This window comes from Carettochelys insculpta, chromosome 4 (genome assembly GCF_033958435.1).
Source record: "Carettochelys insculpta isolate YL-2023 chromosome 4, ASM3395843v1, whole genome shotgun sequence".
Lineage (NCBI taxonomy): Eukaryota > Metazoa > Chordata > Testudines > Carettochelyidae > Carettochelys > Carettochelys insculpta.
Window position 1 is genome coordinate 132,296,506 of NC_134140.1, and position 18,839 is coordinate 132,315,344.

At 49.1% G+C, this 18,839-nt stretch overlaps 1 protein-coding gene across 5 annotated transcripts in view; it reads right to left on the minus strand.

Moving 5' to 3' along the window:
• Positions 1 to 778, minus strand: part of YTHDC1 (YTH N6-methyladenosine RNA binding protein C1) — a 30,877-nt gene extending 30,099 nt beyond the window's left edge. For all 5 annotated transcript variants that reach the window (XM_074993891.1, XM_074993890.1, XM_074993889.1 and 2 more), the window contains exon 1: positions 557 to 778. In XM_074993891.1, coding sequence (XP_074849992.1) covers positions 557 to 584 — 28 coding nt within the window. In that variant the 5' untranslated portion in view covers positions 585 to 778. The remainder of the gene's footprint in view (positions 1 to 556) is intronic.
• Between the last annotated feature and the right edge of the window lie 18,061 nt (positions 779 to 18,839).

The following is an 18,839-nucleotide window of genomic DNA, read 5'->3' on the forward strand; positions in this document are numbered from 1 at the left end:
TCTGTAACAGCAACGAAGGGTCTTGCGGCACCTTATAGACTAAGAAAAGTTTTGATCGTGAGCTTTCGTGAGCACAGACTCACTTCATCACGGATCTCTAAAAGGGGGGCATTCAGAGCTACGTTAAACGTGCCTAACCGACCCGCCGAGGGAGGTACACCCAGTTCCCTCTCCCCTGTGACTGGGGGAAGGACACTTTAGAAAACCATCACTGTTTCCCTTTCAAAACTCCGCGACGTTTGTTCTCGTAAAAGCCAAAGAGCATCGCTACATCCCAGCTGAGCTGCCCCCGCAGCCAGCCCTCCGAACACCTCAGCCGAACCCCCGGGAACCCTCCCATCCGAGGCCACCTCCTCATGCCCCAGCTGACCCCCAAACCCTCCTCAGGTAGCTCCCCCACACCCCACCTGACCCCGCCCGGGAGCCCCACAACCAGCCTCCCCAAGCCCCTCCCTACCCAGACCCCCCACATGCCAGCCGACCCCCCCTTCCCCCCTTCCCACAAGGGGCGCCGCCTCACGCGGAGCTGGCTTCCCCCCGCCGTGCGGCCCGCTACCTTGCTCCTCCCGGCTGTCCGCCGCCATCCCGCCGCCTCCCGCCACGGCCCGGCCGCGCGGCACTCTGCTCACAACGCGGGCGCGGGGGGGCACTGGGCGCGGAGCGGGGGGCCTGAGAGTCCGGGCGCGGAGGGCGGAGGCGCCGCGGGCCGGGCCGGAGCCAGCTGCAGAACGCCTGGCAGGACGGCCCCTAAGATGGAGGCTACTTCCTGCGCGAGACAATCCCCCTCCCACAAGGCACCACTTTGTTTACGCTTCCTGCGTCACAATGCGCGGTGCGCGTGACCTCACCGCGTAGCGCCTGCGCGGAAGGTCTCCTGCGGCTCGCAGGAGGGGGGAGAGACGCGGTCACGTGACTGAACGGGGCCGTCTCGGCCTCTGCCATCATGAGCCTTCCGGCCACTTCCGGCCTGGGCGTGCGCGCTGCTCCTTCCCTCCGCCCCGCTCGCGCCTCAGGCCCCAAACAGCTCCGCCCGCCCCTTGCCTGAGGCGACGCCCCCCACTTCCGCCTGCGCTGCTCTCCCCGTCCCGTTCGCCGTCGCGCCGCCGGCCGAATACAGCTTGTTATCGGCGCCAGAGCATGTGTGGGTGATGCGCCACCAGTAGACAGGTGCCGCGGTTGTAGGCGGTGTGCAGGTCGGCTCGGGGGCACCTGCCTCTCTCCAGGGTGCTGCCCCAGCGCTCAGCTCATAGCGCGCGCGCCTGCGCTGGCTGCGGGCACCATCCGGGAGAGATTATAAAGCTGACCGTGAAAACAAAGATAGGACTCTGCCGGGCATGTGTATTGAGTATCCCCGGCGATGGTTCTGAGGCGTAGACCCACCTAATCAAACCAGGAGAAGTAACGGAACAGCTTCCACCTTCACTGCCTCTGTAGAACTATGTCAAGTATCGGAGGGGTAGCGGTGTTAGTCGGGATCTGTAACGGCAACGAAGGGTCCTGTGGCACCTTGTAGACTAACAAAAGTTTTGAGCATGAGCTTTCGTGAGCACAGACTCACTTCATCAGATGCTGGAGACCAGCATCTGATGAAGTGAGTCTGTGCTCACGAAAGCTCATGCTCAAAACTTTTCTGTTAGTCTACAAGGTGCCACAGGACCCTTTGTTGCTGTTGTAGAACTATGGGTATGAACTGGCAAGATAAAACTGCAAGAAGTCCTGTGGCACCTTATAGACTAACAGATATTTTGGAGCGTAAGGTTTTGTGGGGAAGGACCTGCTTCATCGGATCTTTGACCAGGAAAGCTTATGCTCCAAAATATCTGTTAGTCTGTAAGGTGCCATGCGACTTCTTGTTGTTTTTGAAGATACAGACTAACTCGGTCACCTCTCTGATACGCGGCACGATAAAGTTTCAAATATAGATGTCCTGTCAAAATCTGGCATACCCAGCCTCATAGTGACCCTCAAAAGCAAAAGACTAGGATGGCTTGGTCGTGAGACGAATGGGTGACGAACATTTTCCCAACGAAATCCTGTTTGCTGAACTGTCATGTGGGTTGAGAGCAAGAGGAAGACCAACACTTAAGATTCAAAGATACGTGCAATAATGCCATGAAAAAGTTCAGTTTCGATCCAAAATCCTGGGAATATACATCATCAGATTAAAATACCTGGCAATTATTGTTACAACAGGGCACATCATCCTTCAATAGTATATGTGCAAGCCACGCAAAAGAACTTAGTCTTAGAAGGAAACACTCTCAGACTCAAGAATTCAGAAATAGATTGACATGCAGTTATTGCAATTGACTGTGCAGCTCTGATAATGGATGGATAAGCCACGAGAGAAGCTGCAGACTCAAACACTGCCCACAGATCCTCACTGCCGCTGCTAACCACCATCTCTTGAGATGAAAAGGGGCCATATATGTTAGAAAGATGATATAGTCTGCTCTTACACACACACTTTCCTCCTCCTCTTTGTGTGCACCACCACCACTGACAGGCCATTGTCTTCATCAGCTTGCAGAGATGGGGGTATGTCTACACTACAGTAAGACAACTATGGCTGGCTTGTGCCAGCTAATTTCGACTAAGCGGTTATTTAACTGCCATGTAGATATGGGGGCTGGGGCTGGAGTACTTTTTGTGATGTGGCACAATCCCTCAGCTCAGGATGTTTCCTGAGCCTGAACACCAATACTGGAATGGTCCAAGTAAGCTTCTTTTGGCATATTTGTGGTCTCTACATTGGAGGCTTTGTTGCCACAGCTGAGTTGTCTATGGAAGTTGATTCTTTCTTTCTCATTTCTGACGAGACATAGTTATTCTGGCAGTACTTTTCCCTTCCAGTATCTAAGGAGCAGGAGTGAGTTGGGTTTGCAAATCAAGGAGAGATAACTTAGCTAGGTCTACAAAGTTTTACCGGCATTCCCCGAGTGTAGATGCATCTCTGCCGACAGAAGCAATTTTGCTTTGTGGCTTGGCTATCGTCATTCATGGAAGTGGTGTTACTGTGCCTGCAGAAAAATGCCTTCAGTCAGGATATGCTTCATCTCCACTAGGGGGCTCTGCCAGTATAGCTATTCCAGTGTAGCTGTGCCTGCAAAACATTGGTAGCGTAGATAGATGGGCCCTTACATTCCTAAGTGCTAACCACTTGCTTACAACTTTTATTGCTTCCTTTTATCGTGAACATAACAATAGCGAACAATCCAGCAGTTCTTAACTAGGTAATTCAGTTCCATTACTCCCTTGCATCTATAGCTAACACAGATATCAACACAGGACTTAAATCAGTTAATTGGCTTTGTGCTTGTCTATACAAACACTTAGTTCTCTCACGGTGGGATTTAAATATACCCTGCATTAGCCTGCCTCATGCTAAAGGTACATCTACGCTACCCGGGAGATTGCCCTGGTCAGGGTCGATCTTGCAGGGTTTGATTTTGTATGCCTAGCGAGAATGTGCAAAATCAAACTATCTGGGGTTGACAGTCAACCTCTGTATTCCTCGTGTGGAGTAAGGGAATTTCAGTGGGAGATTTTCTCCCATTGACCTCCCTCAGTGAGTACGGCCAGCTAAGTCCATCGTAGATACAGTGATTCCAGCTATGCAACATCCGTAGCTGGAATGGCATATGTACAATCAAATTTAAGGCCTAAGAGTCTGCGTGGATGCTGTTGCTAAGCTCTAAAAGTCCCTTTGTACAATTTGCTGTACAGATTCACAGTGGAATAGGATCAAACTGCACTCTGGAAGTGTGAAGCAACAGAGTCAACACACACAATTAGCGCATGGCAAGGTAGCACAGAGTAGATTTTCATTCCAACTTGCTTAGCACAAAGTGTCTGTAAAGACATTAATGCAACAGCATTTTCACATTTGTTTTTCTGCTGTTCTTGGTAGGCTCTATTTGTTTAAATGTTTTGCTTCTATCTCTTGAACGTAAGAGAGGACGTACTGATTCCGATCAATGGTCCTTCTAGCTCAGTATCCTGTCTTCTAAAAGTGGCCAATGCCAGATTCTTCAAAGGCAATGAACAGAATACGGCAATCATCAAGTAATCCACCTCTTGTCATCTAATTCTAGCATCTGCCAGACAGAGGCTCGGGACGTATGTTATCTCTCCTATTTTTATGCTGGAGATGCTCATACTCCAGAGTAATTCATCATACAGCAAGCAAAGTGCAGTAGTCGGAAAAGGTTTTCACAGGTGTTTCACTGCCATGCTTGTAAACAGAGCCCTGTCTGAATTTGTTTTAAATTGATGCAAACAAAATTCCATTTCCTTGGCACTGAATTTTTGAAACACTACTGCTTAGCCTGGGCTCCCCAGACTGACATCCCCTCAGACCATTCCCAAGACTTGGATGAGATCATTTTTGCATTAGTTGCATTATAATTAAACGAAGGGATACTTGGCTCATTAGCTGGCCATTTCACATTCTACAATCCTCTCTTCAACTCACATTCTTAGGGCTTGTCCTGCAAGGCATTGAGTATCCTCAACTCCTGAAGAACTGACGGTGAACTCAGCACCCTGCAAGATGAGGCCTTTAGACAGCACATAACTCATTTCTACCTTGGAAGAGAAGCAAGAGTGCAGGACTGCTTCCCTGTGGTTAGTACTCTGCATTCGTACAGTAAACTCTTTCATATCTGGCATTCTATTATCCAGAACTCTCAAATAGCCAGCATTTTAACCATAAGTAACCATGGGTTACCTCTCTGTCCATCTTGGAACAGCCATTGATGTAGCCTGGGTTCTCTAGTTTTTTATGCTCCCAATTATACTTTGAGCCTTCAGATCATCCCCCTGGAATTGAGTTCCACAGATTTACTGTGCATTCTGTGAGGAAATACTTTCTTACGTTCCCTTTGCTGTCTCTGTTCCAAGCTGAAAGTCCCAGTCTTTTTGATGTCACCTCATAAGGAACTGTTGCCTTAATCAATTTTGTTGTCCTTCTCTGTACCTTTTTCATTTCTAACGTGTCTTTTTTTTGAGGTGGAGTGACCAGAACTGCATGCAGTATTCAAAGTAAGGCAAACCATAGATTTATAATGACATGATATTTACTGTTGTTGACTATCCTTTTCCTAGTGATTCTAACATTGTTAGTTTCCAGAGGGTTATCCATAATGACTCCAATAGATGTTTGTTGAGTGCAGACAACTAATTTGGACTCAGTTAGGTTGTAGGTATAATTGATTGTTTTCCAACATGCATGATTTTGCATTTATCAACATTTCATTTCCATTTTGTTGCCTAGTCACCCAGTTTTTTGGGATCCTGGATTACTTTTTGCAGGCTTATTTGGACTTAACTATCTTGAGTAATTTTGTATTGTCTGCAAACTTTGCCATGAATATCTTGACAGCCCTGGGCTCGGTATAGACTGTTGGGAAACTCACTATTTATCTTTTTCGAGTCTGAAACTGTATGTTTATTCCTACCTGTGGTTCCTGTTTTTGAACCAGTTACTGAAGGGACATGAGAGGTGGAGCAGGGCTCTGCCAGTTGCTAATCTGATGCTCTGCGGTTAGGAGAATGAATGCAAAAAAACAGCTGCAAAGTTGTCCACTCTCGAAGTGCTCATCTCCCATTTGAGTCTATGGGTTTTGCAGAGTCATGTTGTAATCAATTGTATTTACACAAGTGTTCATCTTCAGCTTGTTTTTATGTCCTTTAAACATTTGTGCTTTCAAGGAGTTGCCCGTAAGGGCTTCAGCTTATCTGTCCGTTCTCAAGGGGTGGGGGCACTTGCTCCACTCTGGGGTCATCAGTGTGCTCTCATCATCATGGGAGTGTACATGGGACCTTCCGGCATCTCCAAGATCCCAGCTTCCCCTTACGGTACACCTTACCATAGAAATGACCTTCAAACTTATCTAATTAATACCCACAATCTTCATCTTCAAAACATTACTACAGAGTACAGAATTATTTGTAATTACAAATCACAGACTTCTGCAGCACCTATTACCTACATCAGCAGACCCTCAACCAAACGGTAACCATAAGCAATCACCTATATCACAAACTGTATAACATAAGGTAACTATAGTCATTCACTAGGACCGTTCTGGTCTACTCCTGCCTTGATGTCAGTGACAAGCACAAACAGCACGTGTGATGCACCTTTACCAGTGGCGTTAAGGTCATTCCTTTCAGCTAGTCAGAAGGGGTGGCCGGCAGGATATAGCAACGTAATGTATAACAAACAGTATGGTTCATGTGAAACTTTGGGATACTCATCCGTTCAGTCTGAGCTTGATTTTCATCTGGCTCCAGTTCTTAGCATTGTTCAGTTTTATAGGTGGACCGGTGGGCATTCGATTGTAACAGTACAGCTAAAGTGGGCCAGATTTTCAGTCTGGTATTGGCTGGGCTTTTGTTTTTATTCCCAGATTTAGCAGGCACCACTAATTGTGGAGGCAAATTGTTTGTTGTCATAGCTTAGGCCCCTTGAACATAGGTACCTGATTTATGGGCACCGATGCTTATACATCTCGATGATCTAAATAGTGCCTGTAATGATTTCTGCCTGCAGCTCACAGGTGTACAAGCAGAGGACAGTGTTAACCCAGTGATTACACACAACATCTAATCAGATTTAGGAAAAACAAATCCAGGGACTTAAATTTAGGCTGTTAACTCCACATTTAGGCACTTCAGTAAATGGCTTGCTGAATACACACGTTTTCAAGACGCTCAGCTTCATTCCTAAGCTAATTGCTTTGCTTTTCCAGATCTTAATCGATTGCCTTCAAACTCACTCTTGCTTTCGCTATTCTGGTCACTATTTCCTTCTTACAGTCTAGGTCATACGTTACGTTGCTCCCCAGATATGTCAACTTCTCTACATTTTCTAGTTCAATACCATCTACACTGATCTTCCTTCCTATCTTCTAATCTTCAAATACCATTGTGTTTGTTTTATCGATGTTCATGATCAGTCTGTACCGCTTCCCTTCTTCATTTAGCACCTGCATCGTTTTCACTAGCTTCTCCTCATCTTCCTCAGCAATAACTATATCATCCATGAACCTCAAGTTGTTAATTCTTTTCCTGTGCACAGATATCCCTTCTACCTCTTCCTTGATCTTGTCCATCGCTCTCCCCAGATGTGCGATGAAGATATTTGGCAATATTGGATCTCCTTGTCTCGTACCTCTACTTGTTCTAAACCAACTTCCCAGCTCCCCGCATGTTCTCACCACTGCTTCCACATTGTCACTGATATCCTTCAACAACCGTATCAGTCTGCTATCCACTCTGTACAACTCCAACACTGCCCAAGTCACTTTCTGATCTATACTGTCAAATGCCTTTTGAATATCGACAAAGCAAGTGTATACATTCTTGCTCTTTCATTGAGCTTTCTCTGCTATCAGTCTTAGTGCCAATATCTGCTGTATGGTACTTCTATCTTTTCTGCAACCCGCTTACTCATATGCTATATGTTCTTCTATGTGCTATCTTAGTCTCTCCGTCAGTATCATCATCAGCACTTTGCCTAGATGACTCGTTAGGGCAATCGTTCTGTAGTTCTTGCACTCCAATGTACTTCCTTTCTTGTGTATTGTCACTTGCACAGATCTTGTCCATTCCTTAGGTGCCTTCCCTTCTTCCCGTGCTACATTACATAGTCACTGTGTTCCTCTGCCGTATTTGATCATCTGTCCTGTGATTTTATCATTTCCAGGGCTCTTGTTGTTCTTTAGTCTTTTCATTGCTTTTTCTACTTCCTCCTTGAAAATACTGCTCTCACTCTTGATGTTCGGTGGAGATCTCTTTCAGTTCTTCAATCAGTCTCTCATGAGACACTTGGGTCCAACTGTGCTTTGTATAGATTGGTGCAATATCTTGTCCATCTCTGTCCTTCTGCCTTTTCATGAGCACTTCTTCTTTCTCATCTTTGATCGCCATCTGCTTCAGTTGCCATTTCCTATGAATATTCGTAATTGTCTTATACACCTCCTTGGTCTTGCATTTGCCATAATACCTCTCTATATCTTCACATTGCTTCTCTAACCATTTCGCCTTATCCTTTCTGGCTGCTTTCCTTACCTCATTGCATTTCACCCTATATTGCTGTTCTGCCATCTTGGAAACATCTCTTCTGATCTTCAACGCTCTCTTCTCTTGAACCAACTTCAGTGTCTCCTGAGTAATCCACTTCTTATTGATCTTCTGTTCTTCTGGAACAGTCTGCTCAATTGCCTCTTCTATAGCGGTGGCTATCCCTGCGACTCTCTTATGTAGGTCTTCCTCTGTGGTGATAATCTTCTCTTTGAGCACTGTTCTGTATGCATTCCCTGTTTCTTCCTCACGGAGCCTCACCACATCTCTTCTTTTCTTAAACTGTGTCTTACATTTTCTTTTGAGTTTTATCTTGATGTTTGCGATCACTAGACTGTGGTCTGAGTCTATATCTGCTCCTTGGAAAGTTTGGCACTGCTGTACTGATGTTATCCATCTTCTTCTTATCAAAATCATATCTATCAGGTTCTTGGACTTCCTGTCATTTGATCGCCATGTCCACTTCCTACAATCCTTTTGTTGGAATCTCATGTAGCATATCACCATCTCATGCTCTGTAGCAATCTCTGGTAGTTTCTCACCTCGTTTATTTCTTTCTCCATGTCCAAACCTTCCCATGACTCTCTCCCAACCTTCGTTGTCTGTTCCAACCTTCGCATTCCAATCTCCTCCAATGATCAAAACATCTTGCTTCAGTATCTCCTCTACCGTCTTTGTCAAGTCTTTATAGACCAGCCGAATCTCTTCCTCCGTACTGTCTGACATGGGTGCATACACCTGAATGACCGAGATGTTGAATGGTTTTGCTTCAGATCTCGCTACCAATGTTCTTGCACTCACTAGTTTGTATCCTAATAGTGCTCTTCTAGCTGTTTTGCTAAGAAGGAATCCAACTCCTGCTTCATGCTTTGTTTCGTTTCCTGACCAAATGACTCACAACCGCATATCTCTCCTGATGCCGTCCAATGCATCTCTGCCAGTCCAAGTGTATCACATCAGTATCGCTCCATCTCCGTCCGAAGCAGCTTTAATTTTCCAGACACCCACAGTGTTTGGACATTTGATGTTCCAATGGATAGCATATGTGTTAATTGTAATTTTCTTTCTGTAGCAAACTTATCGACCCAACCCCAATGGCTCGATTGGTATCGCAGACTTTGTTTATCCGGGAGACATCTGAGCTGGCATCTTTTATCATTTAGTTGTGTTGGCATCAGATTTCATCGTATTGTTGTTTGACGGTCAGCACATCAACACTCATCTGACCAACCCTCCTCCTTCATCCAGGCTTGAGACTGGCATGGAGCTCATAGAGGCTGCATGGAGGAGTTCATTCTGTATACACACAAGATTATAAAGCAGTTTGTATCTACACTCATCCCTCGCTATATAAGCACAATTGGTTCCCAAATTTCTGCTTGTAGGTGAAAACTCATAAGAGCAACACTAAATTCCCATTAAAATACATGTAAAAGTCTCCAGTTCATTCCAAGGGCTTGTAACTTGACATAAGCCAGTTGAGTTTAGGTACTTTTCTGATGTATTTGAATAGTTTGGCACCAGAATTAGAATGTAGTGTATGTGTGTAGAGCAGGGATTCCCAGCTTATGGGCTGGGACCCAAACATGGGTCCCATTAGATTTGTTAAAGGTCGCCAGCTGGGCAGTTTCCAGCTGCATGTGGCTGTTAAGGAAGCCATTTGCAGTTTCTTAATACTGCTGCCTCAGGCGGATATCTATCAATAGCAATAATTTCTGGAGATGGCAGCTATCTCTGTCACTGGAGATAGCAATTACCTTATGCCTACCTAGGTGCTGAAACCTTAACACGTGAGTCAGTTGCTGGGAGCAGGAGGGCTTGGGGAGCCACCCAGCATATCAGCCTCACTGAAGAGACTGTGGGAGGAGGAGGAGTGTCTAAGGCTGGGGCTATTGAGGGATGCAGGAGGGAGCGGGTATAAGATGGGGGAAGTTTGGGGCTGCAGGGAGAATCTAATGCTGGGGGTGATTTGTGGCTGCTGGGTGGGTTGAAGGATGGAGGCAGTTTGGGACCATGGGGGCAGTTAAAACCTGGGTGAGGATGAGGTCTGTTGTGGTGGAGGGGGTCTAATGCTGTAAACCCTGGAGTTACCCAGGGGTTGTTCCTGCAACACCTGCATAACTTGAATTTTTCTGCAAGGGGAGGAGAGACAGGAACCACTGGGGTGGTCAGTTTCCTGGCTCCCAGAGTGGCTGGAAGTGGGAGCTAGGTAGAGCATCAGAGGGATGGCTCAGTGGCTTGAGGAGCAGCGTACTAAACCCAGGGTTGTGTGTTCAATCCTGGAGGAGGCTTTTTTTTTTAATTACAGGAATTCTAAACTCAGTATGTTGAAAATTATTAAGGTAGCAAATATGATTAGGGCAACAAAAATGATTAAGGGGCTGAGACTTAGACAGAAAGGCTGAGAGATTTGGGCTTATATAGTTTGCAGCAGAGAAGACTGGGGGGCAATTTGATAGCAACCTTCAACTTCCTGAAAGGGGGCTCTGAAGTGGATGGAGAGAGATTGTTCTCAATGGTGACAGATGGCAGAACAAGGAGTGATGGTCTGAAGTTACAAAGGGAGAGGCGTAGGTTGGATATAGGGAAAACTGTTTCACAAGGAGGGTGGTGAAGCATGGGCGTGCATTACTAAGAGAGCTGGGAGAATCTCTATCCCTAGAGGTTTGGAAGTCCGAGCTTGACATAGTCCTGGCTGGGATGATTTAGTCGGGGTTGGTCCTGCTTTAGGCAGGGGGCTGGAATAGATGACCTCCTGAAGTCTCTTCCAGCCCTAGAATTCTATGATTCAACGGCTTGCGGGGCCAGGAAACTGATCAGTGGATGGCTGGTCAGTTTCACATTCCTGCCATTGCAGGGGAGGGAACCAGGCTAAGAGCCTTCTCCCTCTCTTCCCCTAGCCTAAGGGCTGTCAGACAGCTGCACAGGGAGGGAGGGGGCTCCAGCTGCAGGTCTCCCTGCCCCCAGCCCGGGATCCCACGTCTGGAGCTGAGCCAGCTGCAGGGCTTCGGGTCTCCCCGTCCCCCGGCCAGGGACCCTGCTCATATAAGTGGGGGAAGTTTGCTCATATAGTGAATAAAGGTAGATATATCTGTTCCTCGTTTTAGCGAGTACTCATAAGTAAAGTACTCATTAAACAAGGGATGAGTGTATTATGTCAATCCCATCTCCAACCAAAAGATGGCAGCGCTTTATGTGTGATGTGCAGTTTAGTTCAGAACCCAGGATAAGCATTAGATTTTCCCTGCTGTAGCATTTTAAAGAAGTCTAACATGTTGAAATGTCTGTAGTAAAAAATAAAGAGAAAAGAACGTTAACAGCCATTTCCTAATACTTTTTGCTGTGGGGGCATAGGTGGGGTTTGGCAGGCAGAGAGAAGCGTGTGTGTGTGTGTGTGTCTGTCTGTCTGTCTACAAATGGGTCCTGATTCAGCAAAAGCACTTAGCATCTGCAGCACGTCACCTTCGTATTGGCGCACGTAACAAAGCTCATGCGGTGAGGTGAGGCCAAGGGGTGCTAAATGTGGGAGAGGACTCAGGTTTGGGGTTGGGGTGCAGGAGTGTGAGGGCCCTGTTAGGGGTGTGGCAGCTGGGCTGGGGCCAGGGATGAAGGGTTAAAGTTGGGCGAAGGGCTAGGGTGGAATGGCTGTGTTTGGAGGGGTGGGCTCTGGGGCGGAGCTGAGGCAGTGGTTGGGGGGCAGGAGTATGAGGTGGGGGCTTGGTCCCAGGCCATGGCATGGGGCTCTGGGGCCAGGCCACTCTGGCTGCAGTAGGCAGAGGAGGAGTTGAGCTGTGGTGAGGGTGCAGGGGGTCCAGGCTTCCCCAGCTGCAGCAGGAGGGGTCTGGGCTGCTCCAGCTACCCAGACCGTTCCAGCCATGGCAGTGAGAGGTCTGTGAATTGTCCACCATGGTGGTGGGGGTGGGGGTGGGTCCAGGAACAGGCTGTCCAGGCTCTCTGCCACCTCAGGGCAAGTCTGGGACTGGACCGCTCAGCCACAGCAGGGGGGCTCTGGCGCTGGGCCATCCAGGCTGCTTTGCCATGGAAGGAGAGCTCTGGGGCCAGGCCACTCTTGCAACAGCAGGGGAGGAGAGGGAGGGGAGCGGCTGGGGCCGGCCCGCAGTTGTCTTTTGGTGAGGGGAGGGAAGATACCTGGGTCAGGCCACCAGGCCAGAGGCTAGACTTGGGGTGGGTCTGCCCTCCTTTCCCCTTGGTGACTTCAGCGCCTGCGTGGCCGGGTGGGTGGCTGACAGGGAACTGCTTGTGAGATAGCATTTGAAAATTCATAATCTGCTGAATGCCATTTTCCTGCTGACGTGTAGAGCAATGCTGCATGTGATGCTGTACAATTCCACTGCAGCGGTTCCCAAAGTTTTTGCCATCACGCCCCTGTTTTGAGTTTTGAGAAACCCTCACGCCCCCCTACCTTTTCTATCATCCAACCCCCTTTAACAACAAATTCAACCCGTAATTTAAAATAAACATGAAAACTTGATATAAAAATGTTATTTAAAATTAAAAATAAGCACAAATAGTTTTTCTGCGCCCCTTGTAGATGCCTGGTGCAGTCCCAGCTGGCCAGCTGCCCGAGCCCTGCGCTGCCAGAGCCGCCCATCTAAGCTGACCGAGCCCTGCACTGCTGGGGCCATCCACCCGCTCACCAGCCCGAGCTGCCTGAGCCCCATGATGTTGGGGCCAGCCACCCAAGCCCCATGAGCCCCGCAAGCTGGCTGCCTGAGCCCCATGAGCCCCCCCCCAAGCCCCTCTCTTCCTCCAAAGCTAGGCACCCCCAGCCCCTCACTCTCACCCCGTCACCCTTCCCCGAGCCAGGCACCCCCAGCATCCCATCTAACCCCATGCTCCTCCTCCTCCATCCCCAACCCACCCTCAATTTACCTTTGCAGGAGGCAGCTAGTTCCATGTGGGTGTTCGCTGGCCGCCTGCTTTTTATAGTGGCTGCGCTGGGTCACCCACATGAAATGGCAGGGGCTGAGAGCCGGAAGCAAAGGCCGGCTTTTTCTTCAGGTGCGGGGAAAGACGGGGGGCTGGGTCGCCTTGAGCTCCCCCCAGTTTGGGAAACCATGTTCTACTGTATGCTTGTACCAAGCTTATCCCATCTTCCTCGGGTGATCAGACCTCCCCAGGCCAAATACAGGACAGGGAGGATGACGCTAGGTGTCCCAGCTAAAACGGGATGGATGGTCACCGTACAAGTAAAGCGGTGGCTGCCCTGTGGAGGTCCCATTCTATGGGGCAGTAGTGCTCTCTAGCTGTGAGGAAGCAGCAGTGGCTCCCGGCTTCCCCAGGCTGAGGGGAGTTGGGAAGGGGACAACAGCTGTGGGAGCTGAGCGGTGGGGAGCCAGATCTGGGCCAGCCATGCCGGTGTGGTTCCCGGCTCCCTGCAGCTTGGGGAGTCAGGAGCCAGATGGCAGAGGTGCCAGTGCAGCTCCCAGCTCCCCCACTTGTGAGGAGCTGGGAGCAGGGTTCCTCCCAGCTTCCCTGAGCCAAGGGGAGCCAGGATCTGGGCCAGCCATGCTGGTGTGGCTCCTGGCTCCCCAACCACCAGGGAGCCAGGAACCAGGCATCGGTGCTCCTCCAGGCTTCCCTGAGCAGTGGGGAGCTGGGAACTGGGCAGAAGCCCGTGCCGGTGTGGCTTAAGCTCAGGGAGCTGGGAGCCGGGAGGCAGCTGTGCGGGCCTGGCTCCCAGCTGCCCCAGCCCCAGGGAGGTGGGAGCCAGGCGCAAGTATGGGGCGCTTAGCCTCTTTTTAAAAATAAATCAGGACACCTTCCTCATGCCCAAAATACGGGGCTGTCCCAGCCAATACAGGACGGGTGGTCACTCCACACCTCCCATTTGTGTGGAAGGAATACAGGGCTCATCTGGAGTTGCCAACTTTCTCATCCCACAAAACTGAACACCCTTGTCCCATCCCTTCCCCTTCCCCGAGGCCCTGTCCTCTCCCCGTCCTTAGCAGCTTGCTTTCCCCCACCCTCACTCACTTTCACCAGGCTGGGGCAGCGATGCTGGCTTTGGGATGGGGCCAGGGACGAGGGATTTGGGTCAGTGGTACAGCGAGGCTAAGGCAGGCTCCCTGCCTGTCCTGGCTGTGTGCTGTGCCCCAGAAGGAGCCTGCAGGCCAGGCGCCGAGGTGGGCTGTGCGAGAGGTGAGAGGCACTCACCAATGGGTGCCAGCCCCCTGGCCCCACTCCCATGGAATGGAGTGCAGAGCCGCTGACTGGGGCAGGGCAGCATGCTGAGCCCTTTGGCTCCCATGCCGAGGAGCTAGGCCCGCTGGCCACTCTCAGGGTGCAATGAGGAGCCCAGACAGACAGGGGCTAGTCTGCCTTAGCCTCACTGCACCACTGACTGGACTTTTAACTGCCCCTTTGGTAGAGTTGACTGCAGCCGCCAGGCCCTGCACACCTGGTCACCCTAGGCTCATGTGAGCACATGGGGGACTTTTCTGCAATAGTGAAGGGAGGGTGCCCCTTGTGACATCCCAGAGTTCCCAGCCAGGACTTGTAATGGACAGGAGTCTGTGGAGTGAGACACTCGTGCCAGGACGGCTGCCGTGATCGTGGTGGCAGGGCCATGAGGAACAGGCAGCACTGGTAGAGGACCGGGAGGAGTTCTGAGTGAAGGAGTTTCACGGATGCTGACACCTACGATAAACGGTAAGGAACTAAGTAAGCCAGTGGGCTGGAAGGAGTTGGGAGGCGTTCTTGTGATAACAAACTACAGCCAGAAAGGGAGCAGTACTGAGAGAGTGCCCACAGCGTGAGTCTGGTTCCCTAGGGAAGAAGAGGAAACGGAGGTGTCTGCAGCACTTGAAGGCAGACCAGGTAAGGCCTATGCCCAGAGGCAGTGAAAACGATGTGTCCACCATGCTCGACTGTCCTCCCCACCTTGGCTGGGCCCTGGCTGCTTGGAGAACGTTCTGGAAGCAGGTGGTGTCAGTTTCAGCATCAAGTCTTTAGGATTGTCCTCTGGAGACTCAGGCCTGTGTGGAGTTTGAACTAGGCCCTGCTGTAGGTTTTATGGAGCGCGCCTTTGAGAGCTGGAACCCCAGGCTGTCTTTCAGGCATCAGCCACCTGTGAAGGAACACACATACGCAGGAGCAGTCTAAAGTCAGCACACCCGGGGCCTGGCGTGCCCAGTGCCAACTGCTTAAAGAGTGTGAAGATACTGCCCCACAGAACAAACTTCTTCTTGATCTCACCTCATGCCCTGAAGCAGGTTTACTGAGAGCAATTCTAAGATTATCACACTACTGGGTCAACTTATCCATTGATGTCCATGGACCCCTTCCAGCTGGGAGCTGGCCTGTCGTTCTTAACCAATGAGGCAAGTGTCTAACATATAAAATCACAGAGCTGCTTCTCCTGCTAACATCCCAGTGGGGCGCTATTTCTGTGCTACAGAAAAATCCATTTCAAACCTGTTAATTTCATCTAATGCCCTCAGCATTTTTAAGGGCATGCTGCAGTTAGCGTTAACTAATTAAATGTGGTGGGGAGGTGCGTAAGTTGTCATCTACATTTTACAGAGAAAGTTATGATATAGCTAGGGTTCTATCGACAGCTATAATTAAAGCAGTCTCAGAATTTAGAGTAACCCTGTCCTCAGTCACTTCTGCCTGTTTCCAGAACCAGCCTATGTCCATCAAAACAAAAAAGCAGCCCAGTAGCACTTTAAAGACTAACAAAATAATTTATTAGGTGGTGAGCTTTCGTGGGACAGACCCACTTCTTCAGACCATAGCCATACCAGATCAGACACAATATTTAAGGCACAGAGAACCAAAAATAGCTAAAGGTTGACAAATCAGAAAAATTGTAATCAAGGTGGGCAAATCAGGAGAGCAGAGGGGTGGTGGTGGGGGGAAGTCAAGAGTCAGATAAAACAAAGTACATACTAAAGTCACACATGGACATAGGCTGAACAGTAAGGCTGCGTCTACACGTGCACGCTACTTCGAAGTAGCGGCAGTAACTTCGAAATAGCGCACGTCACGTCTACACGTGTTGGGCGCTATTTCGAAGTTGAAATCGACGTTAGGCAGCGAGACGTCGAAGTCGCTAACCCCATGAGCGGATGGGAATAGCGCCCTACTTCGAAGTTCAACATCGAAGTAGGGACGTGTAGACGATCCGCGTCCCGCAACATCGAAATAGCGGGGTCCTCCATGGCGGCCATCAGCTGGGGGGTTGAGAGATACTCTCTCTCCAGCCCTTGCGGGGCTCTGTGGTCACCGTGGGCAGCAGCCCTTAGCCCAGGGCTTCTGGCTGCTGCTGCTGCAGCTGGGGGTCCGTGCTGCATATACAGGGTCTGCAACTAGTTGTTGGCTCTGTGTATCTTGCACTGTTTAATGAAAGTGTGTCTGGGAGGGGCCCTTTAAGGGAGCGACTTGCTGTTGAGTCCGCCCCGTGACCCTGTCTGCAGCTGTGCCTGGCTCCCTTATTTCGATGTGTGCTACTTTGGCGTGTAGACGTTCCCTTGCTGTGCCTATTTCGATGTTGGGCTGAGCAACGTCGAAGTTGAACATCGACGTTGCCAGCCCTGGAGGACGTGTAGACGTTAGTCATCGAAATAGCCTATTTCGATGTCGCAACATCGAAATAAGCTATTTCGAAGTTGGGTGCACGTGTAGACGTAGCCTAAGAGAGATAGCCGTGTTAGTCTATATACTATCAGTACATACTTTGTTTTGTCTGACTCTTGACTTCCCCTCCTACAACCCCTCTGTTCTTCTGATTTGCCCACCTTGATTACAATTTTTCTGATTTGTCAACCTTTAACTATTTTTGGTTCTCTGTGCTTTAAATATTGAGTCTGTTGTGGCATGGCTATGGTCTGAAGAAGTGGGTCTGTCCCACGAAAGCTCATCACCAAAGAAATGTTTTTGTTAGTCGTTATAGTGCTACTGGACTGCTTTTTTGTTTTGATAGTATTTCGGCTAACATGGCTATCTCTCTGTTACTATTCAGCCTATGTCCATGTGTGACTTCAGAAAATTTGGATCTAAAATGCTTCCCACTTACTCTAACACCTCTCTGGCATGGGATAATATTAGATATTGACTACATACACAAAAGGTGAAACTGATGGTGTTGAAATGGCCCCTTGTTTTCAGAGCCTTGCCTACACTATGGCAGATGGTAGTGACCCCAGAGGGATTTTATGTATACACCACCCTGACAGCACAGCCCTGCCTGGTGCTGAAGAGATGTAACTCTCTACTCAGTGTCGAGGAATCTTCCTTCCCCTTGTCTTCTCTCTCAGGGGGTGAAATCCAGCCAGACCTGACTAGACTTGGTCAAATTTTCCACTGGAAAATGCCAGCTTATGGGAGCCGAAACCTTCCCCAGGAGTGTGTTTTGGACAGATTGCCTGGTGTCATCCCAATACACCCTGCTAGCTAATGGGATTCCTGGGCAGAAACTGAGCGTGGACCAGGTCTCATTCTGACACTGCAGCTCGGAGGCAGATGTGGTGCTACCAAAGGCTAGTGGTTTTTGGCTCTCCCCAGTTCCCTGGCACACCTTATCTCAGTAACCAGCCAGAGTGGTTTTAGCCAATAGCTTTCCCTCCTGGCTTCTACTAGAGGCTTCTGTATTTCCTGTCAGAAAGCTGAGACTCTAGTTCTCTTCCCTGGACCTGCCTTTCTGCATAGTGTGTGCACAGAAGTGAAAGCTGTGAAAGCAGGATGGTCCAATGGTTAGGGGCTTAGCCTGTGGCCTCAGAGACCCTGCTCTGCTGCCTAATCGTGTGACATTGGGCAAATCACTTAGTCTCTCTGGGGAAGAGATCACTTCCCTACCTCCTGGGCATGGGATGAAGTAGTGGTGACATGGCAGTGTGGAGAAGCACCGACAAGAAGTAGATGGAAGTGGCTGCAAAACTGGGTGGGTGGGGGGAGGGTTGTGTTGGAAGGAGAATTCTTGTGGAACATTGCAGGTTGGTTTCTAGTGTGAACCCATCTTTTGTCAGATTGCATTTTTCTTTTAAAACGTTCTGAAATAGTTGCTGCTTTTCTGCATGCGATGAAGCAAACAATGTCCTGGGTATTGTTTTTTCACTTTGCTACCCTGACTGTTCCAAATGCACCTAATGTTGGCAAAGATACTTTCGTTCTCCTTTTGTCTTTTCCAAAGCCAAAGAGTTTTGGACTATTGGAGTAGCAAGTGCAGATGAGAAGGAAGCAGGAGGAGGGGGAAGGAAAATGATTAAGAAAAATCTGTTCTTTCAGTACTCCCCAAAAATAGGAGGGGAACCGAGACTCAAAACACAGTCTCATTTCAATGAAAAACTAGGATCTTCTTCAATGCGACTGACTTAGTCACAAAAATCTTTCAAAATGTTGACCATTGGAGAAAGAGATCTGGCAGTCAGGAATGGGGCACAGAGTTGGGAGAGAGAGAAACCAGGAGAAGCTGAAGAGGTTTCAGCTCTCAGGGAAGGAAGAAGAGGTTGACGCTGCAGGGAATCCAAAGGTGAAGCTTTTTGGGGGGAGTTAAGCTACCCTGCAGCTGCCACATGAAGAACAATTAATCTGTGTGAAGAGATGAAAACAAGAAGCTGGTTTTCCAGTTGCTGGTGTGTCTGCAAATACATGCATATGGAGATGAATGTACGCAGAGCTAGCTGATCAAGGTTATTTAACAGCCTTGTACAGGCAGGTCTCTGTATGCATTAGCAGTAATAATGCAAACTGACATGTTCAGTCAGCACCCAGGTTTGTTTCCAAGTGTA